The sequence below is a fragment of the Triturus cristatus genome, chromosome 2_2 (assembly GCF_964204655.1).
Source record: "Triturus cristatus chromosome 2_2, aTriCri1.1, whole genome shotgun sequence".
Lineage (NCBI taxonomy): Eukaryota > Metazoa > Chordata > Amphibia > Caudata > Salamandridae > Triturus > Triturus cristatus.
The window spans coordinates 1,097,552,500-1,097,576,172 of NC_140582.1; the positions used below are offsets into that span (position 1 = coordinate 1,097,552,500).

The following is a 23,673-nucleotide window of genomic DNA, read 5'->3' on the forward strand; positions in this document are numbered from 1 at the left end:
GGGAGGTCAGGGTCCTTTAGGGGCAGTCTGTGGCAAAGCCAAGAACACTACCTATACACCAAGTTGCAGTAGGAGACGAGATAAATGCAGGCAATTACAAGGTAATTTTTATAGGGGGGATTCACACAATCCTGTGGCTGATTCAAATGTCTGTCCAGCAGTAAGGGAAGCGCGCATGAAGTGCAAGAAACTAATCAACTTTGATACAGTGTGTCACAATGTGCAGACACTGCTTTTAGTAAATGAACAGCAAACTAATCAATTGGATGGCATGGGCGAGTGGTATTGTATATTAAGATGGTGGACGGCCAAAACAACAAAAGAAAAGTTCACCCAATTTGTGATTTGAAATTGGTGAGATAGAACTTGGCGCGACCATGGACTCCAGTTCACCCATCACTATTGTGACGGGCCTGTTGTATGAGGATTAGAACTTGGTGCGACCATGGACTCCAGTTCACCCATCACTATTGTGACGGGCCTGTTGTATGTGGATTAGAACTTGGTGCGACCATGGACTCCAGTTCACCCATCACTATTGTGACGGGCCTGTTGTATGAGGATTAGAACTTGGTGCGACCATGGACTCCAGTTCACCCATCACTATTGTGACGGGCCTGTTGTATGAGGAGAAATTGCCTCAAGGCATTATTGCCACCAGAAATTCACACATTGCCTTTTGAAGTGTATACAATAGATATCATGGGGTATTTCAATGAAAGGGTAGCATAGAAAGACGGTATCATCACCAACGTGTATGTAGCCAAGAAAAGTTATAGTATCATACAGAACTTCTGAGGAAGTTATTGAGAAAGGTGAACTTATGTGCAGGAATTGAGGAACAGGTAGCGTTTGATAGGATCAAAAGGTTGATTATCACATCACCTCCATTACATCTGCTCCAGAATGATGCCCACTGTGTAATAGTTGACACCAGTGCAACAGGAGTAAGAGCAGTGTTGTGCCAAAGCATTGACGTCGAGCAGAATGCAGTGATGTTTGTTTCCAGATGTTTATCAGGTGTAGAGCGCAACTCCAGTATATTTAAAAATGAAGCACTAGCTTGTGTTTGGTGAGTTCATCATTTTATGATTTTGTTTGTCGGAAAGAACGTTTTGAGTTGATCTACTGATCACAAACCATTAGTTTACTGGTTACATGAAAGCCATACAGTCAGGCTAGTCCAAGACTCGTTTAGTAGGTGTCCAAAATGAGTTACATTTTAGTGGAATGAACTCTAGGGCTCATTTTCTCTCTAGGTAGCTAATGTGTGTGTCTCTATTAGAGAAGTTTGAATAGTGAAATTAAGTGTGCAATTGGTTTTCTAGACTGTGTGATTGCATTAGAAGAGGTAATAAGGCATGAAGATGGGAAAGGGTGTGTGCGAGGGATAGGTCTGTGTGTTAAGGATTTCACTGTACACAATGCCTGTATTTTGCATTGCTGTGGTTGCTGCTGGCTGAAGCACCCTCCACAATACAAAATAGGGACACCCAACATATCCCTGCAGTATGTGGCAGGCACCATTTCCCTATGGCAGTTCCCGGCAGGCACCACCACCATGGTAGGGAATACGACCCCTCTGCTGCACCGGCGGGCTCAAGGAGACAGTCGGATGTGGTGTTCGGTTTTGCTGACCGCCAACCATCCTCCCACCATTGAAATATGGCGGGCAGATAAGGTTGTTTCGATGGCGGTGGGACCACCACAGAGGGACTGTCGGTGGCAGTCCCACTGTCGTCATAATCGGCCCCTAGGTGTGTGACACTGCCTCAAAACTGCAACAGCTACATCACTTTCTCGGCAGCGAAAAATGTGTTCTATAAAGTACCTTCTGGTGACTGCAAGTGCTAAAGCCACTGACAGACAATTGAACAGTAATTTGTCCAAACTACCTTTTCTTGGGAAGGAAGATAGTGACCATATATAAATAATTTGTATAGCCTATAAAATAAACATCCATTGTGAATAGTGATTTTTATTTTAGCTACTTGGTTATAAGTTGCAAAAATGGTGTTCCCATATTTTCTGAGCTATTGTTACAATTTTAGCTAGGCTATTCAAACTGCATAGGTTTAGAAATGTTATACTGTTGGAGCCTCACTGGTGACATGGAACGTCAGCTTAAGTTATCACTTGAAAAATACAGATGAGGAGTTTTAAATTTGAGTGCAATACATGAGGCCTTTTTTCTAGTCATCATGATTGACTCATCTAGTGGCAAAATTAGTGCTTCCAAACCAAAAATTGGTTTACTTTTGCTTGTTTAGTAAAAGGCCCATGCTGTCAGGGGCCGTTTAGCAGTTACATTCTACCTGCAGGTCACAATGCAAATTATTTAGATTCATAACAAACTAAAAAGAATCTTGAGGCACATATGTAAAATATGTCTTTCTTACACTTACGCTCTGCACAACAGAGAGTCCTTGTCACATGATGTGGAGGACAGAGCAAGGAAATGTAGAATCCACATGTCGCGACATTCACAGCCGATTATGGCATTTGACATTCACAGCCGATTATGGCATTTGAGAAATGGATTGACTAATGCGTTATAAGTTCTGGTGACGGTTGACATTAGATGGAGTTTTTGAAAAATAAAGCAAAGTTACCCCAACCTATAGAAATGAATGAAGCTGACCCAGATCCATGCAGACAGTCCTGTAGCTGCACTGACTGCAATGAGAGGGGAAGGGGAAATGCGGTACTATTCGAGCAAAGCGTATGTGCATGAGGGTTGGAAACAACTAACTTTGCATTTTCTTTTCCTGGGTTATATTTCAGCTTTAAAAAAAAAACCATAGAATTTTTTTAAACATTGAAAAAGATTTAATGTCTTTTTGTTCAGGTAGCTAATACGTATGTACCTGTATGAGACAGACGTTTACTGCACCACAGGGGAGTTGAGCGTAAACCCTATTTTTTTAAAATTATTGTGTCTCTAAGATGAGTTTCACTGTCGGTTTCTGGGTTTGCGTCATTATCCTTCTACAGATAACTAGGCCAATTGTGCAAGTGAGATATGGACTTTAAAGACATCTGACCTACTTTCACTTCTTTCTCCTTAGGGTCCAGTGGTGACGGATAATGGCAATTTCCTTCTAGACTGGAAATTTGATAAGTTACACAGCTGGAGCTCAGTGAATACAGCTATTAAAATGATTCCAGGTAACCGGTTCTCATGGGAAATTGGTTGTCATTAAGTACATTATACTGGCCCTTTTTAATATGTTAGTGGCAGTGGTGAATAAGTATACATTTGCTTTAAAATATTAAACTTTGAAATATGGGATGTTACATGTATTTTGCTGACAGTACATTACTAAAACTGCAACACCAAAAAGCTGCATCTCAGGTGGAAACTCAGATATTCTGTTGATGAAGGTTCTCACCAGCACCTATAGGACCAGCACTGTCATTTGTAAGGAGAAAACTTGATAGTGCAGAATACAGTTGTGACAACTTAGTTTATTGTTAAAGCTGGACAGAAAGTAGTTTGTGTGGTATCCACTGGAGGAAGTATTGCTGCAATCAGCACAGTGTAGTTACTAAGATCACAATATGTAGTGTATATTTCGTAACATTATTTCTTATGGCTCTTAATAGTAACAGGTTACTTGTGTTGTGCAAAGTCTCTAAGAACCTTTTTATTCAAAGAATTATTTAAAGCATGCCACTTGGTTAATTGAGCTAATTCTCTCCTCGTACTATATCACTCTTTTGTTTCTTTAAGTATTGTTTCACTATGTTGGGCAGGGGACCCTTCTCCCTCATCTTTCTGTTTTCCTTTTATAAATATTAATTAAAGATAATGGTCCTTCACCAACTACAGTTCTACATTTTTGGCTTGGCAGCATTTCTTTTCTATTTTGTGCTGTAGCTTGCTCACCAGGTCCCTGGGTTTCCTTGTGTACAAAATCTTCCTTGCAGGGTAGATTTAGACGGGTGGCTAGGAACATGCTTCTATGCAGTATCTGAACTTCCAAAGCCAGAAGTCAATCAATGATACTTTTATGGGTAGTGTGGGCCAACATCATGGCTCACCTAGAGACTGGTTGGTGCAAGCGTTCTACAACTCAAGAGCAACCCAGTTAAAAAGATAATGTGAAATAAGGTCTAAATGTTTTTTTTTTAAAAGTTAAATGGCAACTGAGCAAAATGTGATGAAAATATGTAAATGGGAAGTGAAGAAAACCAATCTAAATCTCTTTGAAATGAATCAAAGTCCGATAATAAGAGTCTTTCAATTTGCAATTTTAGTAAGGTGCGCAAAAGTAAGGCCGATTTACTGCACATGCTGAGCTAGGAATTTGAACTTGGCTTGGTAATCAGATAACACCGAACTTCAATGTGGTTATGGAGCACGATTATCTTCGTCAGTGACTGCATCTTCCTAAAGCTCTTTTGGATTGGAGGCTAAACGCTTTCTGAGAGGGTTTTCTGGTTTAAAAATTCTCTCTTCCGATGAAAGCAGATTCGGAGACTGAAAAGGCTACATCTTTCCCAGTTGCAGCCTCGCCCCTCTACTCGGATGTTTTTATGTCTAGCCTGAGCCAGCGTGCATGCACTGCTCTGGCGATCTGCTGTAGTAGAGTATGGAAGAGAAGCCCCGCCCACTCTCCGCCCATATTTTTAATTGCCTTGTGTCTTTGTCCTTCGTAAATGCTGGCTTCTGATTCATTATTAGGCTTATTAGTCCCTCCTTAGTACCTCCTTGTCTTCATTTGTAACCTCCCATGGCTACTGGCCCCTTTACTTCGGTTGTTACATGGTAGAAGAGGTGTGGTGCTACGGCCAGGGCAACTGACTCCGGAATCTGGGGATCGAACCCCAGCGCCGGCGGCAGAGTAGCCCAGCACCATGTGACTCTGGGCAATAGCTTGCTTAATCTTCCCGATGGCCCCCAGCGCCTAGTGATTGTTTGCGCTTTACAATTGTGGATATATTTATTATTATGACTTGTTTTTAGTGTTGTAAGCACTATTTTCTTTGAGTTTCTCCTACTTCATGCACGACAACGTGCTTTGCTTACATCTGGGACAATCGCGACTGCTTGTTTGCAATGCCATAGGTCTCGCATTTAAATGCGAGATGTATTGCATTGCAAATATTTTTTTGGGTAGGCACGGGTAGATTGTGATTTGCTCAGAATTGCAGGTTGCTGAGCTGATGCTCGAACACATTTCTCCGGCTCCAAAGTCGGCAGCTCTAGCCTCAAGGCATGTCATCAATCAAAATGAAAATAAAATAGACCGTCTTAAGAATGGATGATTTCCATGTCTGTTAGTGACTGTTTATTGCGACAGGCCTGGTCCTTGGGCACTTACATTTTCCATCTCAAGGAGGGTCGGACTACTGGAGTGAGGAGCCTGCTGCCCAAGAGCTGAATGGAATTACTCGCGATGGAAACTATGCTGCGATGCAAGCCTCAGCTGTTTTTCCATCCTCCAAAGCAAAAAGGCAAAGTTAATTAGCATAGGGAAACTGACTAACGTGCTGACCTCACTGCTTTTCAGCCGGAGCATAGAGTCTGTCCCCAGCGGCCTGTGCGTAAGTTGGGTGTTGTTTAGGAGTCCTCTGTCCCTTGCTCTGGCATCGGGAGTAATTTATTTTTTTGCTTGTTTCAGTGTCTGTTTTTCGGAAGGCAAAAAGAACTATTGATGGACAGAATGCAGAACAATGTCATACATTCACCCCAGTACAGAGATCTGGGCCTAAATCCATCGTTTTTTTGCTCACCATGCCATTCCAGTTTAAACCCAGCCATATGCAAATCAGTCTTGACCCTGTGCCTCATGGGAACAGTCCAGCCCGAACTGCCAAGCCAGGTCCTCCCTGGACTGGAAGCAAGCATCCTAGGACCAGTTTCGGGTTTTCACCCCTCTTCAGCCAGGATAGCTTGATTCCAGTGGCATGGAGAGCACGGGACTCCCGTCTGAGCATACCCGTCCCACTCAGGGTGACAAATGCAAAAAGAACTGTTGATGGACAGAATGCAGAACACTGTGCTTGCAATGTTCAACACTCCGTCCATTATCCCCTTTGGTTTTGCTTTGTTCGCCCTAAGTTGGCAGGGTATGCCCAGACGTGGGTCCCTTGCTCACTTTGCCACTGGATTCAAGCTAGTCTGGCTGATGACGGCTGATTAGCCAGAAACCGGTCCCAGGATGCTTGTTTCCGGTCCAGGGAAGACATGGCTTGGCAGTTCGGGCTGGACTGTTCCCATGAGGCACAGGGTCAGACTGATTTGCATATGGCCATGTCTGAACTGGGGTGGCGGAGTGAGCTAAAGAATGATGATGGATTAAACCCAGATCAGTAGACTGGGGGTGAGTGCTTGCAATGTTCAACACTCCGTCCATCATCCCCTTTGGTTTTGCTTTGTTTTTGGGAAGGGTCAGCTTGCCTCCTTTATCAGCTCAGTTTGCACACAGCGCCGCTCCTGGACCTCTGAATTCGCCATGATCTGCGGATCACTCTGTTAATCAGAGGCTGCCGAGAAAGCTTTCCAGGAACTTTTAACTACAGCATCGGCTCACTGATCGCCTGTATGTCGGGCACCGACCTCTTCAGCCACAATGAGAACCGAGTGATTACCTGGCTGCTGTTACCTGACCCTGGTGTGCTTTCGAGTGCAGCTAGGGTGACAAACCGTCCGTAAATTTCACGGACTGCTTGTAATTTGGGCCTCTTGTCCGTTGTCTCTAAGGGTTTCTTCCACGGAAGCCTTTTGTCCGTAATTTCAGACATTGGCGTGAGCTGGCCCCTGCAAGCAGCCTGTAACTCTCACTGCAGGGGCTAGCACACGCTCCTGCTGTGATCTGTGGCCTGCAGCAGCCCCTCCCTGACCTGGCACTGACTGCTATCAGGCCCATTATCATTCTGTATGTTGGCCTAATTATCACATACAGAATGATAATGGGCTTCTCTGCCCAGTGACAGCATTTTGGATCCAGTGTTTTTATTCAGCGGGGGAGAGGGGACATGTAAGATCTGAGAAGCCTTCAGCTTTGATCTTTTTCATCGCTTTTTTTTTTTTTGTATATGCAAACGCAGGTGTTGAAGTTTCACTCGCATACACAAAAGATGCAGTGAGTGCGAGGTTCTCTCAAACTAATGTAAACTTATTTTGACTTGTGCTTGACCCGGATTCGACTCTTTCTCCATTGGAGGCCCGTGCGCATGCGCAGTGTGTGGCGGAGGCGCCCTTCCGTCTGTGGTGGAAGCGTACCGGATACAGGGGGTTGCAATGACCTGCGGGTCCCCCGGCTCTCCGAGGGCTAGGAGCCGAGACTGCTGAGCCTCTTCCTCCAGGGGGTGTGTGCGCCATTCAACAAGGATCCCGGGCGGCGTAAGCTATTGAAGTTGCCGACGGATGTTCTTTCCTCAAACTTCGCGCTGTCACTGGCCCACGGGCTGCCTCTGATAGGCTTCTACCATCGACACATTGCGGAGAAAGCGAGAGCTGGTGGAGGGAGATTAGAGATGCTCCGGAGCTGAGGAGGAAGCTGTTGACCGAGGGAAAGGTTGAAGCAAATGCAAGTCTCATTTAGATTGCAGCCTGGCAGCACCAGAGAGGAAAAACAAGTGCTCTGAGACGCAGCGCAGAATCACCAGGGGCCCGGCTGAACCGGCGATCCAGGACCACAAGCCCCAGGAGTCTGAGGGGCAGCACCTGCAACGGTGGTCCCGACCCTTGAGGTAATTTACAATTCACACCGGCCCCACATCCCGCCACGCGGGACGCGCGCGGGCGGTGCCGGGCTAAGCCCGGGCAAAGGGCGGGCCGTCTGTGGCCGGACGTGGCAGGGCAGGGCCACGGACTTTGGTGATTGATGCTGAGACTTATCCCTTTCTATGTGAGATATTTTTAACGTATTTAGTTTTAAATATTTTGATTAATTTTTCTCTATTTTCATTTTTGTGTGTTTCGTGACAGCCTGGCCGTGTTTGTTTTAATATTTGTGTAGCAGGTTGTGTTTGTAGTTGTAAGTATGTCCAAACTAAAAACCTCTAAATCCTCGGTAGCGCCAGCAACGCTAGATAATTACTTAGTTAAAGTTGTTAACAAAATTAATAATGAACGTCGACTTTCCCTAAGTCGGGGTAGTCCCCCTTCTTCCCCGTCTATCCTGTCCACCTCTCTAGGTGTACCAGTGTTAGATGTTAGCTTTGACCATGGCTTACAGGTGGTGACAAATAGCGATGACTTAGTGTTACCGACCCTTAACCAGGCTGTGGTAAATGATCCCTCTGATACCCCTGGAGAATTTTCCCCAGCGTGTAGAGTTGTCAGGGCTTGTCGGAAAATACCTATCAAGCGAGGGGGGAACAAAAAGGCCAAGAGAATTCAATCACCACCCAAAAGCATAGCTGGGGGGGAGGAGACCCTAGAAAAGGATGGTTCAGCCCAATTGAATTCTGAGCAATTCAATTTGCTGGTTAGCATCATTGACGCTAAATTTGATAAGATCATCCTACCGCTGGTGGCTAAACTAGATCAGATTTTGAAAGAAGTAACTAGATTGGGTGACCTTTTGGAGGGTGGAGGATTCTCCTGATAATTATTGTAGGGGTCCATCTAGTGGAAATCAAAGGGAGGAAAATAATCCTAGTGTAATTATTACACTAGATAGAACCAACATAAGGGGTAAAGGAATCATTTTAGCCAGCTGGAACGTCGCAGGATTGAAATCCAAGGAGAAGGTTCTGGGCTGGCAGAATTTTATCAACACCTATGATATTGTATGTTTCCAGGAGACATGGTGCAGGGGAGAAGTTAATTATGAGGGGTTCGTTTCATACAATTTGGTGGCGAAGGGTACTGGGTCGAGCAGAGCTAAAGGTGGTTTGCTGATATTAGTTTCAATCCACCGCCCAGTTTTAGTAAAAAGGTATATAACAGTGGGAGAACATGTTCAGATTCTTTGGTTGTTAGAGGAACAAGCCCATAACATCTTATTGATAAATTATGATAATAATATTTTTGATAGTTCCAGGGATGTAGTCGTCCGTGATTTGGCTAGTGCCATTGAAAATTTAAACCTAGAAGTTAATGTCTTTTTTGATTTTGTCTGGGTTGGTGACTTTAATATCCCATTATGTGAACTGTCAACTGAAAAAGTTTGTGGATTTACCAATGATGCGGGAGTGGATGACCTGCATTTTTGTCATAACAACTATGGAGATGTACTAAATTATTTTATGGGTTACTATGATTTAGAAATTCTAGGTCTCCCAAAAGAGGAATCTGGACAAATCATCCCTACTTTTAAGGGCCATCATTCTTGCTCAGTTATTGATCATGTGATCGTTTCTTCTAATATTATTTCTTGCTGTGCTCCCCCAGGATTGAAGTAACCACTATAAGCGACCACAACTGTATTATTTTGGAAACAACTTTGTGGGGTGATAGTTGTGTTAAAGTGGGCGCTTTGGTCTCTAATATAGAACCACATAGACCAAATGGTGTTCGTATGTGATGGGTAGGGGACAAAGCAAGCGATTTAATTGGTTCCATTGTGAGGGATTGCTTACCAAATATTAGCCTTATTTTTGATAATAGTACTGATGAAACACAGGTTTTAAATGCTTTTAAGGATATTAACAAAATTATCGAGGCTAGATTTACTAAACCTAAGGGTGGCCATCGTAGTAATGTACCAAGATGGTCTGAACATATTTGTACCCGTTTATTAACTGAATTAAAACTTGCTCTTGCTAAAAAGCCTAGGGACACTGAATCTGTAACCAAATTAAGGCTAGAATATAAGCTTGCCCTAAAGCGGAGGAAGAGCGAGCTACAGCAGACTGCATGGGACCCTCTTAATCAAGCAGCTGAATTATCTAACAGTACTTTGTTCTGGGCTACTGTTAACTCTCCTTTTCTTAAGGATGAGAATATTCCAATGTTATCCTCTAACGTCCCGAGCGACGGCTGGGTTGCCCATTTCTCAAATATTTTTGATTCTAATAGCTGTATGGGCACTTGCCAGAATAGATGGCCTGTCTTACCCTTGAATATTAGTCAGTGAGGTAGAATCTGGCATTTGTGCCAGCAAGGGGGGGAAAGCTCAGGGCCCGGATGGGGTGCCCATTGACGTGTACAAAACAGCCCCCGAAATGTGGAGCCCTCTGCTAGCTACAGTTTTTAATGCTGCTATATGTACTGAGACCCCCGAAACTTGGGGGGAATCTATTATACCAATACATAAAAAAGGCAGCAGGTCTGATGTAAAAAATTATCGACCCATCTCTCTCCTTGATTCATCTGTCAAAATCATGAGCAGAATCATGTTAGCGAGGTTAGAGGAATGGGCCGAGCAAGAGGGTATCCTAGCTGACAGCCAGTATGGATTTAGAAAGGGCAGGGGCACACTCGATCAGTGCTTAAATCTTGATTTATTGATCGGGAAATACACTGAAGCTAAGCCAGGCTCTCTTTACCTCTGTTTTGCAGACCTTAGCAGTGCCTTTGACATGGTTGACCATTCGATTTTATGGTCAACATTGTTACAGTTAGGTGCTCCAGAAGGTATCATTTATTTTCTCGCTAGACTGTATGGGAATTTAAAAACGTGTGTGCGTTTTGGGACTAAAGGAGAATGCACCCCAAAATTTAGTGTAAAAAGAGGTATTAGACAGGGCTTCGTACTGGCCCCCCTCCTTTTTATCTTATTTATTAACGGAATCGAAGCAATTTTTAAAACAATTAAAGCAGATGTCCCACAGATCAAAGGTTCCCCTGTGCCAGTGTTATTATATGCTGATGACGCTGTCTTGCTTTCCAGAACTCCATTAGCATTACAGCGCTTGATTGATAGATTTTCTACCTTTATTAAGGATAGGAAGTTGACTATAAATAAGAGGAAAACGTACATCATGTTTTAAATTCCTTTTTTGTAGATAAAGACAAGGTGCATCAAGTGGATACTTTTTGCTATCTTGGTATAACCTTCTCTAATGATAGAAAGTAGATCAATGAATTTAAAAATATTCGTATTAAAATGGCAAAAAATGCCCACGGTGTTTTCAGATTTGCTGCGAAGATTGGGGACCGACGTACCAGGGACATGCTTAAAGATCTATCAAGCTAGGTGCGTTAGTATTGCTCTGTAGGGGGCGGTTGTCTGGGGGACACTTTCATGCCCATACTTTGCAGTTGGAGGAAAATGCTTTTTTTTAAAAACTCCTGTCACTACCATCTACTGCTTGTACTGAGCTTACCCATCGAGAGCTGGGCACTAATTTTCTTACTGATCAACTTTCTTTGAGGCCACTCATGATCTGGCGCTCTATCTGGCTCCAGGAAGAAAAATCTTTTAATAGATCGGTCATTGAGGATTGTCTCTCGTTGGATAAATTCCTAAATATACCCTGGTTAAATTATGTTGTTAGATGTTTTTCAGAGATATTTAATTTAAACATCTTGGTGGACCCTAACGCAGCATCTTTAATACCGAAACAAGAGCTGAAAATAAATTTCTTGGCATTTGCTGCAAGGAAACAGGCTATTGCTAATGGTTCCCGATCTACTGTTATGTTTTATAATAATCACAACATTGTTGAAGGTTTACCCATTTATCTAGTATGGGTGACAAGGCCATCCCATAAGTTTGTGCTGACCAGACTGAGGTTTGGTATAGCTCATCACTTAGTGGAACTACCAACACTTAAGAAGCATCCGCAGGGGCCCTGCATGTGCGATGGCGTCTCCAAACAGAGCACTAAGCACTTTCTCTTAATCTGTAAACTGTATATGAATTTCCGTATTGCCTATTTAAAACCTATGTTTTTTAAATATGGTGTACATACAGTTAATCAGGCTATGAGCTCAATTTTTAACTTACAACATGTCTATCTGTTTTTTTACTGCTATGTTTTTAACCCAATCTATTAAGCCCAGGAAAAGTATGTGTTTTTAACCTATTATATTTGTAATATTTAGGTGTTGTCTGCAAACTTGTTGTACCTGATACCCAAATGTATGTTTTATTCTTTTTTGCTGTGCTTTTATGGTCATTTTATATGTACCGAATAAAGCTTCATGAACTGAACTGAACTGACTTGTGCTTGTGTTGGTTGTCTATTTACTTATGCACCATTGCGCGATGTGTATGCAAAATGTACCTTTTGACCCAAATTTTTGTCCTGAATTCTAGAATTTTTGTCCTGAATTCTGACCTTCTGTCCTGAATTTTTGCACTCACTGTCCTGAATTTGCACCCATGCCCGTAGATCACCCTAAGTGCAGCCTTTGGTGAAATATTTTGCCCAAGTGTATCTGAAGTTTGGGAAGCAGTTGTACGTCTTCTCATGGTATACGATAATTTGCACTGTTGCGTTAACCTGGTGAAATAGTGGGTGAATGCACCTGCTACAGAGATGACTTTAACTCCATGTTGGTCTTATGGGTGCCTCTGCTTTATTTAAGCGGTCACACCTGAGGTCTTTGTTTTCAACCATCAGGTCACAGGTTCAACTGTCGGCAGGGCTGCTTCCGCTTTTCATCCTTCCGAAGTCATTTCAATTGAGCCCCATTGCCTTGGGAGATTATAACCGTTTTTATTTACTTCACGTTACTGCTAGTAAGATTGTTGACATGTTTGAGCCCTGGCTGGGCTGACTCGGCGTTTCATCATACGGAAGTTGGTGAAATAAGTACTGTAGCACTTTTATTACAACACCTTAATACCGAATGGTTTTAGTGTTGCGTAAAAAGGACACGATCCTTTAGGAAAAAAAGATGCAATTGGAGTACACTACTGAGATTTTGCCCTGTTTTTTTATGTTAAGTTGGTGGAAGCATGCCTTAAATAGTTGTATGATTTTGGGACTCATTCTGTCTGGTGATGGAGTGGTTGTGGGACATTTCTCAAGGGGGGGGGGGAGAAAGGTTGTTGAGGTATTTTTCTTATGGATGAGCAATGATGATCTTCGAGGTTATGCTATGTTTTATTAAACTGCACTTACTTCCCAAAGGTCTGGCCCTGTTGCACTGGGAGGATCTCTAAAATATAGCAGATAAAAAGAGAACGCTACTGTTCCAGAAAAATAATTATATAAAATAACGGCAGGTCATTAGCTTGGTGCATAATTGTAATTGTTCCTTTTCATTTCTTTGTTATGCGGTGTGAAAGGTGGTTTCTTCTGGTGGTTAATGGGTTGTGAAATTTTTCTCTGAGGTTATGTAAAATGTTGTAATGAGGTTTTAATTTGAAGTATGGTATAAGGTGGTAATTCCTCATTCTAAGTCCTCTAGGCAGTGCTGCTAGCTGCTTCTCTAGTCTCATCAGTAATTCCTCATTCTTAGTCCTCTAGCCAGTGCTGCAGCGGCTTCTGTGGTCCCGTCGGTAATTCCTCATTGTTAGTCCTCTAGGCAGTGCTGCAGCTGTGTCTCTATTCATACATCCACTGCTCTCCAAACCAAAACACATAGGTAAAAGAGATTGTCATTTACAACCCCAATAGCTCTAACTCTAAAAAATGCGAGACCTAATGCATTGCAAATGCTTGTTTTCAAAGGTTTCTAAGTACTGAGTTGTAAATTATTTAAACCGATGATGTTGGCCACTGATACAGAAATCCCACAACCAATGCTTATCATACTTTCCTACTCGTTGGGCTGGAAGTAAAATTTCTTCTATCTGTGTTCACATTCCATTGTATGATAGAGGTATGTATGTGTAGAATTTTCTTGACATTCTTTGCTCCAATTTCTGCCAGCAGTGATGACTTGATTTCTATACATGCGTGATTCACTATGGTGACCAGTTCAGGAAGGACAAAACTAGGAGCCAGCAGTTACAGAGAATATGCTGAATGGAGAAAAAAAAGACATCAATGAAGGAGCCAGGAAGTCCTAGCTCTGCGGATAAGAGGTTATGGCACACAGCAAAGCGAGTTGATTCATGCAGTATGGATTAGCATGAACATTATTTTGCATCAGCTCAGTGCTGGTGGGAATGAGGTCAGTGAGGAGAGAAAGTTATCTGTGTTGGGTGCTCCAGTGTTGCTAATATGGTAAAAGGGAAATCTAGAGGAGTGAGTTGGGTCAAGGGGTATTTTACAGAAGTGGCTATGTCTAACTTGAGAAGCGAAATGTTTTCGTTGAGATAGCAGTTTAGGTACCAAAGTTTTTAGGAATTTAAAATGTCCATTTGGTGATTCACAGATTGAACTGTGGGTGCAACTGCTGGATGTAACCACTTTAGAAGTGTGTTCTTATAGAGCCATAGTTACTGTGTAATACACATATGAGTAAAGGTGGTATAGGTACAGAGTGAGCATTGAGCAATATCCCTCTTAAGGTGAAGCAATGACTGTGAACTGTTCCTGAACCACTATTTGTGTTGCTAGTATTTTTGCAATTCTGGATCCTGACACCGCGTGGGAACTGAAATAATTATATATCAGCTAGTGAATCAGATGGCAATTTTTATTCTGTTCTCTTAAGCCATTGCTGTAGAAAGTTGGGCTAATATGATTTATGTACCAAAGTAGTAACAGAGGGGAGCATGGACAGTATGTTAGATGTTGTCCGCAAAGTACGTTTTTGGGAAAAACCAAAGTCAAGATGATGATTACGGGCCTAAAGTGGATGGGTGAAGCAAGATTCAGTAAGTAGTTGTTCAATGTTTGAGATGTGGTCTTGGTGACGAATAAGAAGCTCCTGGCTGAGAAGGTTCAGTGTAGTTACGCAAGGTCCTGGAGAGTTTTGCATGTACGTTTAAAAAGATCAGAAGGTTAGAAGTATGTGAAGTTCAACAGTCCTAGTGGAAATATTGTTCTAAATCCGAGGTCTTAGAGCTTGTTCAGGTCAAGCTCCCCTACCCCACCTTGCTAGATTTTTTAGGAGTTGAGCTGCCCTGGCAAAATCTTTGAAGTGAACCTCCGCATCATAGACCTCGCCCCAACTCCGTAAGCATAACTGGTAAATCATCCACTCATTAGTGAAATCTAAAACATAGAGCACAGTGTTTTGTAAACAAAAGGAAGTTGAGTTGAGGTAATTGTGGACCAGCTTTTGGTACAATGCAAAGAATTGTGTGTTTTCCACCCTCATTTCTGCACTCAAAGTGCACTTTACATAGCTATATAAATCAAAATATTTTTACCAAGTTGCCAATAAAAATTGACTAAGTGTTGAATGTTTTATTTTCCGCAGATAAGATATTGCACATAAAATATAGGGTCTTTCTGAAGTAATGTGATAGAAGTGCCGGATTATCTGCAGAGAGGCAGTCCATCTGTGGATGAATTATTGCAGCTACAGTCCTCTGATTGTACTTTATCTTTAGTAGTCCAAGTGCGGAGAACCTAATCTCGCATAAATAAGAAGCTGAACGGCATATGAGTTTTGATGGAAGTTTCTGACGAAGCTGAATGTTCTGCTGACATTTCCAGCCAAAACCTCTCTTTAATGACTCTCATCTAGATTATATGGATGCTCTAGAGGGGATCACTTCTTCAGTGCGGATTGAGAGATGGGTCCCTCACTCTCCTCAGTCAGAAAATGTTGACACACTTGTGTGAGCATTGTCCTCGGGTAAAATAACTTTTCTAAACTGTCACCTTGGAGAAGTTATGAGATTTTATATTACCTCAGCATCAGTTTGAAGGTTAGATTCAGTTTTCTCAAGAGTATCAGATAATAATTGGAAGGCCTCTAGCAGGCGAGATTCACTTCTTCGTTTCACCAATTTTGGCTTCTACTTAATGGAATTTAAGATTGTATTCATGGTAAAAAGTGATTTGATGACTCAAAGAAAACTGCTTGGAACAAAAACAACTTGTATATATACAAGCCCAACTCTAGCTGGCAAACTTACTCAAAGTATGCGAATCTACAGCACTACATGCCAGATGGTTACAGTAACATAATCGTTATCAAGTGCGTTGGAAACGTAGGCTAAAAACTCGATTCAACGGAGATTGCGCAGTTGGTCTGCTTTGCGAGGTCCAAAGTCAGAAAGAATTTCCATACTTCATTTCTCAATGCAAGTGTATTATTATGCACCTTTACTCTGAATAATCACTTCTGTGTGAAACCGTAAATCCTTATGTATAGCCCACATTTCTGGACATAAAAGGGCAAACGTGTTCCTGAAGAGTGGGTGTTTATGAACCTTAATAATGTGTAGTTTAAAGTTCACCACATTCTCAAGTTCACTGTCCATATTTCGGAAAGGAAGGTCTTCTCACTGAAGCATATAGCGCATTCTGATAATGTGGAGCCACTATCAGCACTTTGGCTCTCATCCTGCGGCTGTGCGTCTTATTGAAGAAGCACCATCTACCAATATTCTAACTCAGTCTTCCCATTCTAAGCCATGGTGGCACAGGAAGCCGCTGGCAATGTCAGTCATGTTAGATACTTTTGCCTGTCGCATGATTGACTGACAATTTACAGTCTTTCAATATTAGTTTCATGGTGATTGTGAACATAAGTAATTAAACAGTTTTTTTTAGTGAGTTATTCTCTTCGTCCAGTTGCAAATTAACCAAACTTGATTTCAAGTAAGCTATGAGTTGTTTTAAGACCGGTAAGATATAAAGCGGTAAACCGTGATATATGATAGGGGTATCATTTTAAACTTTTCTGTCACCTGTTACCAAGCATTGTACTAGCCACGTCAAGAATAGCTGGAAGAATCACTTTTTTCTACATCCAAAAAGCTTTTTGGTTCTGGCAGTGCGATCTAACATTTGATAGGATGTTTTCAGTGGATTTTCTGCACTGGAGGCTAGATTTTTACTGTGTCTTTCTCTTGGGTAATGTCTTGTAATTTCCTGGCTAAAAAGTCGCTGTTCTTTCCTGTTAAAGCTCTATGTTCCATTTCTAAGTGACTTAATGTGTGTGCTTTCAGGCTGTCATTATTTAAGACATAAGAGGCAACACAAAGCACACATCATGGCAAATTTCTGCAGCAACAGTATTCGAAGACAGTTGATCGCAATGGCCAAGTAGGAAGCATAATACTTCTTATTTTTTGTCGCAATCGATTTATTTCACTGGCTTCCATTTTAGAACAATACCATCCTTGGGCAGCAGGAAACTATCCATGACAAATTTGCACTTGACCTATGGTACAAAACTACAAAGTTCCCCATTAATGAATAGAATGCGCCTGCTGTTTTCACACATAAGCAGCTGCGTTTGTTTCAGATGAAGCAGTCATAGAAGGTTTCTACTTTTCTTTGTATTTGAAATGCAGTTTACGCAAAAATATTCTAAGATGCATGCATAAAAATGGATAAACAGCAACTCCATGGTGATTGACAAAACAAATTCTAGGTGGTCCTAGCTGTCTTAAGTGTGCTTGCTCTGCTTAGTATGTGTGTGCAGTATAGTGTGAGCAGACTGTTTTGATGAGCATTAATAGTTTGCAGGTACTACAAATGGGGAGAGACCTGCTATTTGTTCAAAGGTTAGTGACAGGCTACTCTGTAGACTGCCATGGAAAATACCCCTGGCTATCCATCAGCACATGCAGTCTGTTACAAACTCACCCACCTTATCTCTGAGACTTATGCAGTTTCCCCTCACCCATCACGCTAACACCACCTGCTTGTGGCAAAGCTCCCGGAAAATCCTACTTCGCTCCCTCTTATGCTCCTGGAGCACCGGTCTTCTGTCTAGCGATGAAGACTTTTTCACCTTGCAGTGAAGAGAACACGTTACCAAATGTTTACATGCATATCTCCAGCTGTGGCATTTATGAACTGCTACTAAAACCTCTGTCCGACCCATATACATAGTGATTAGTCTACATGTTGGCCATTCTTTCTCAAGGAATTTTAGTGTATGCCAAACATTTCATGCAGGTTTGTTTGAAAGCAAGCCAGAGAGAATTTGTGAAGCTAGTAGGCTGACTCCCTGAGGTAAACTTTCCCTCAGTGATGAGAAAGGCCAAGGTAGAGAGATCTCGCGTTGAAATCCTTGCATGGCTACTCAGACTTCCATCCTTCTCAGGCCGGTACATTCACTACTATTAAACTGAGCAATAGTATCCTTTGTTATTTCATGACATAGAAAAGATATAATGGAAGTATGAACAACTTATTATAAAGTTACTGTTAAATATTACAGTGCAGCACTTCGCCATGAAGCCTCCGCACAGTGCCAGTGTTTGCCAAAGTCCTATACCATCTGCATCCCTTTGCCTCTAACAGCATAAATACTGCCATTTCAGCCAACCTTGGGCTGAATGGACAATCTGTTCATAGCTGAGTTTTATTCCCATGTATGTGCAGCTATCGTGAGAGGTATTATGAGTGCTGATAAAACAGGTATTTCCATTGTGTGGGTGAGGAAAACTGAGGGAGTAGGGTAAGCCTTTAAAGGCGCATACAAAAGGTGACCCCCTTGGATATTCTGGTGCGTCAAACAGAAGCTCAGCATATGTAAGCTGCGTTGGTTAGATTATCGAGTGCACAGATCTAAGAGCAACATAAAGGTAAATGAAAGTCTGAGGAAACGTGATGTTTCATTTGCTATATAATCTATGCACCCTGCCCTCTGTTTGTCACCTGGCATGCGTAAAATGCTTGCCAGGTGACAGAGGGCAGGGTGCATACATTTTTTCACGTCAATCCCGGTTAAAAGGCCTGGATGATTCCTGCTTGAAATATACATTGAAACACTATATCAAGAAGTGATCACACCAATGAGCTGTTCAAAATATTCACAAATTCTATGGCCTTTGTATCCTCCAGTCATTTGTTTGCCTCTGTGTTAAAATGAGGTAAAGTACACAATGTACTTCTAGTGGAATGAGTGTAGGGGGATATCTTGTTGCGGTATGCAGTACTAGTAAATAGTAGTAACTCAGCAGTAGCTGGTGGAGGGTCATTAGTCTGTCTACTCGCTTCCCAATTTATTTACTCCCTAATGTGGTAGTGGTTCTCCTGACATCTGGTTCAAGGAATCCCAGATAGCCCTAATCCAGGTGTATCCTAAGAGGATACAACACTGCTTCAGCTTCTGAAGGTCTGCTAGCCCACCACTAGTCTTGCCTCTAAAATTGGGTGCTTCTCTCGCCTGAAACCCCAACTCTAGCTAGCACTGTTCCTCAGCCACTCTTCTGGAGGGATAGAGCCATCTTTGCAAGAAATAGGATAATGTTAAAGATCTGTCCTTCCCTAAATCTCTGCTTTTATATAAATGTGCCATCTTCAGAGTTCTTGGCTGTGGTTTGTGTGTTCATTTAGTGGCATCTTATCACCTCTCACTCCTAAGACACATGTTGGTTGAAGTTCCTGTGATTAATTTTCCATTCCGTTCTGCCAGAAATCTTCCAGCAGGGTAGCTGGAACAGCTGCCCTTTGTTCTCCTTGTGTATTCCCATCTATTCTAGATCCGAACCGGGGTGTGGGTTTTGAATTACAATTATTGCCTGAGGGGAAAAATATAGCAAGCTCAGTTTATTGGGCACTCGTGATCTGAGGCAGAGATGAGCGACTTTTCTAGAAATCATCTTTGTGACATTTATAGTAAAGGTCCGTGATGAATTTAGTTTTCAATAACTACCATAAAGCAGTGGTTGATTGCTTAGCTTTCTCCCAGTCACCTAGGTATGGGAAATATGCATTTTATACTTGGAGCATACCTTTGCAAAAAGTTGCTTCAGCCTGTGCAGTAGGGAGACCAGATTAAAGTTTATTCTGATGTGCTTACTGGAGATTTGGTTTACAGGGGTTTAGGGCTGCAATGGTAGCCCAGATGCCATGTTTTAAAGTAATCTCACGTGGCGATACAAAGCTACACTGCAGCCCACATTCGATATTTTACGTTTATTGCCACTTTTGCAGTTTTTACCTATCTTTACTGTCACCTTGCCCAACTGTCAAGACACGGTTGGGTTACCCAGTTATTTGGTGGAAGCACACAAATGGATTTTTCAAGAGGGAGAAACTGGAAAATGAAAGTCTGTGTGCCAGCATGGGGTAAAAGAAAATGCTGAGCCCCAAAATATGAAGGTAGAAGAACTGAAAAAAATTAAAAGAAGGTAACCTAACAGAGGAGGTGGCATCTGTTTATGGCAGGCTACACTTGTGGTGACTTGCGGTGAGCATAAGAGGCCAAGGATGGTACTACACGTTCTAAGAGACAGCGGGCTCATTGTGAAGTTTTCCATGGACAGCATGAGAGTATCAACATTAAAGCACTTGGGAACTAGTTAGGATGATCATCGTCGCCTAGCTTTGCAGTATTGCTGTAATTGAAGGTCAGTGTGCACTCTGCTTCAGTACTGCAGGTAAGATTGCACCAAAGCGTGTACCGTAATCGCCTTGCAGTGGGATTGAGCATGAATGTCATGTTGTCAAGCATGAGTAGCTGAAGATCTGCACTTTTGGTTACTGGGGTCATTTGTGGGGAGAAGGAAAGAGACGAAACCCCTCAGATTTGTAACTCTTGTTGCCTCTGGTTTTTTAGAGAGGGGCTTTTTCTGCCAATGCTGGCAAATGGAAAGGTAAATCAGTTGGGCTTGCCTTAGCAGAGAGTAGCACGACTGTTTCCGATCCATTGGGGCATAGGTTATTCCCCCTTAGCCATCGATGAATGGAAATGTAATCCGCTGGCAGAGATCCTTCGATGCCGTTGTTATCCCTCTTGAAGGCACTGCTTAGTCTACATGGCCTTCATATTTTCTTAAAGAGCGTCTCGAACAAGTCAGTACCATTACCCAAAGATCCCAAATAAGGGTTGGGACTGACAAAGCATGGGACATTTCCTGTGCTTTAAAGTGAAACTGTCAAGCTTTACTTGTATGTGGTGTGTCTGAAAGGATTTGATAGCAGATGGGGGTACCACAGCAGTGCCCATATTTTCTTGGAGTCTGTGGAAGTAGGCTCTGGGATAATTTGGATGATTGAGGACTAGCAAGATTGGCGACTTAGATGCTTGCTCATATAACTAGAAATGAGAACAAACCAGTTTTCAGCATAAGTTATTTTTGTGAGGTGTTCCATGAACGCTCATTGGTCAGTTGGGTTTAAAGTAGGCCTGTGTGGAGTTCTGCTATGCGGAACTCTGCGAAGTGACTAAAAAACTCTCCCGCGCTATGCAGAATTCCACAAGCGGCGGAGTGTGTCAGATCGCACCGGTCGCGCTGATTTTTAGTGGCAGCTGTTTGTCCCATGCTGGAAAATCAGCGCAAACAACTCCATGCGCAGCGCAAGAGCGCGCTGCTTCTTTCTGCTGCTCAAGTAGATGTTCTACTCGAGAGGCAGCTTCCTCAACGGGAAGAGAAGCTTTCTCAACATGAGCGGTAGTTGCCATCCGTTACCTCCAGTGTTGAGAAATTGTGCCAGGAGGTGGTCTGGGGTAAGATTTTCCTTGCTTGCTCTCGCCAACTTAACTTTGGCAAGCAAGAACGGGGATAAAACTCAGTTTTCGAAACTCCGTGCGCAGAGTGGAAAAAACTCTACGAGCGAAGCTGGCATGACCTGGTGAGCAGGGAGGTGCATGCTTTGGAGGCCCAGTTGAGGACACTTGTCATTGCTTTCTGAATGCAATTGTTTTGTGATTGTTTTTCCTGGTACTTCACAGCACTGAGATCACCCTGATGAACACTGGTCCAGAGTTGTGGCTAAAAGTTCCTCCTGAATTCGAATGTACTCTTCAAGGGGGTGGGGGCTATTCTCCAGGTAGAGGTTTTGTTTGGTCCCTGTTTTAGCTACTTAAGTGGTGAAGGCCTTTCCAAAGAGGGTAGGTTTTACACTGTGCAAGCACGGCGGTGCAGTCACCTAAGAGTTCAGGGTCCTGTCCTCTGAACGCTGCGATTGTTTGATTTTTAACCTCATCAGTTGGATACATATTTTTACTTTGGTCTACTTCTGACGGAATGGTTCCTTTGTTCCCTACACTTTAATTTTACATTGTTTCATTCTATTTACAATGAAATGTTCCCCTGCTTTGATGTTTGATTGTGCTTAATGTATGGTACAGACCTATTTTTTATTTTTTTTAATTGAATGCAAACTTGTATTTTAGACTAACGTGGAGGGTAACGTTGTGTACTTTGGTAGTACGTGTCTGAGGACAGGGTGTGGCAGTAGGAAGCTGGAAAACAGAAGGCAATAATACAGACAGGTGTAACTATGGAGTTGCAGATTAAAACACAGGATGCATAAGACTGCATGCAGTTTCTATATTGTAGGATAAACACGAGAACCAGTAACATTTTTCTGATCAAAATTTGTATTTTATTGCGAGCTAACCCAGTGTCTTAGTTGAGTGAGTACTGTGCCATCTTTAAATTCAGGCCAAACACATTCGAAGTTGGGGCGACTTGAGTTGGGGTGAGACAGCTATCGGAGGTTAATTCACTAGCACTACATTGATGACTGTCTTTGTTTTGCAGGCGTGGTGGACACTGGTCTTTTTATCGGCATGGCAGAGAAGGTCTACTTTGGTATGGAAGACGGAACGGTCAGTGTCCGTGAGAAGCCTGTGCATTAACACTACCACAAGAACACACTTTGCTTTATTCCAGTGCACTTATACCGCCTGGGTGTGCCAATCCGGAGTGCCACTGTACTGCCTGGGTGTGCCAATCCGGAGTGCCACAGTGACTTTTTTGGGTTATAATGCAATTTATGGATTAGGTAGCCTTTGAAAAGCTGTCCTATTCCATTTATGAGGAAAGCTGATGGCTACATATTTGTCTTTCTAAAACAAAAAAAAATCTTTAACATTTTATAATGTGAAATCTCACTAGGACCTGATGTAAATGTTTATTTCAACACATCGTTGTGGTTCATTCCAATTTTGCCTTCTTCTATGTGCATGCCATTTACTCTACGCTGTGCCAATTGAGTTTTAAAGGATATTAAGAAGCTGAAAGTAATGAACTATACATTTTGGTGGAACACTCATAAGACACTGAATCCATTGATTCAAATGCAATAGTATCACATAATCATATTTTTGTAAAAGCCAAATATTTTTCTTATCGTTTGTCTCTTTTGCTGTATCAGTGTCATATTTCACGTATGTTATGGTACGAATCACGTATGCCAATAAACAATTTCAGTCAAACAGCCTTAACTTTTATGTTTTACTTGCATTTGAAAACCTGTTGAAAGAAGTATAGACTATTATGTGATCATCACTAGATAGAGGATTTGGCTACACCCACATGTATGAAGCCAGGAGTACATGTTTTGATTGGGCAGAAGTTGTGTGCGTCCACGGAAAAGTGCCTGCCCTCTAGCAGCTGATATTATTCTATTTATCTACCTGCATGAGTTTGAGCTTTCATAGGTGCATACATGACATTGTAATGATGCTACTAATATGTCTTGGATAAGTAAATAATGTATTGTTTTTCTCTAGCAGCAGCAGAGATGAGAGGAGAAACTCATTAATCAACATGAATTTTTAGGACTGCCTAGACAGTGCAACTGCCACCTGACCTTTTAACCTACACCAATATTATTCTACAGTCCTTTGCTTGCACACAAATAAACATCTGACCCATGCTATTTACATTGTAATGTTTCCCGTTACCATACATAATTCCTTTAAACCAGACCTATTGGCATTGCCAGTACTTGTTATAATAGTTGAAAACACCTTAATTTGAAATATACCCAATAGTGCCTGAAATACATCAGCAGTAACATGCAAATATATCTCTCCCCTCCCCCCCCGCCAAAACCTCCGAC

General features: G+C 42.3%; 1 protein-coding gene across 3 annotated transcripts in view; it reads left to right on the top strand.

Annotated features, from left to right (window-relative positions):
- RPIA (ribose 5-phosphate isomerase A) overlaps positions 1-23,049 on the top strand; it is an 87,579-nt gene extending 64,530 nt beyond the window's left edge. For 2 of the 3 annotated variants that reach the window (XM_085642654.1, XM_085642653.1), the window contains exons 9-10: positions 3,069-3,168; positions 22,368-23,049. In XM_085642654.1, the coding sequence (XP_085498780.1) occupies positions 3,069-3,168; positions 22,368-22,465 (198 nt within the window). In that variant the 3' untranslated portion in view covers positions 22,466-23,049. The remainder of the gene's footprint in view (positions 1-3,068; positions 3,169-22,367) is intronic. The other variant, XM_085642652.1, reaches the window with a different exon arrangement.
- The last annotated feature ends 624 nt before the right edge of the window (positions 23,050-23,673 follow it).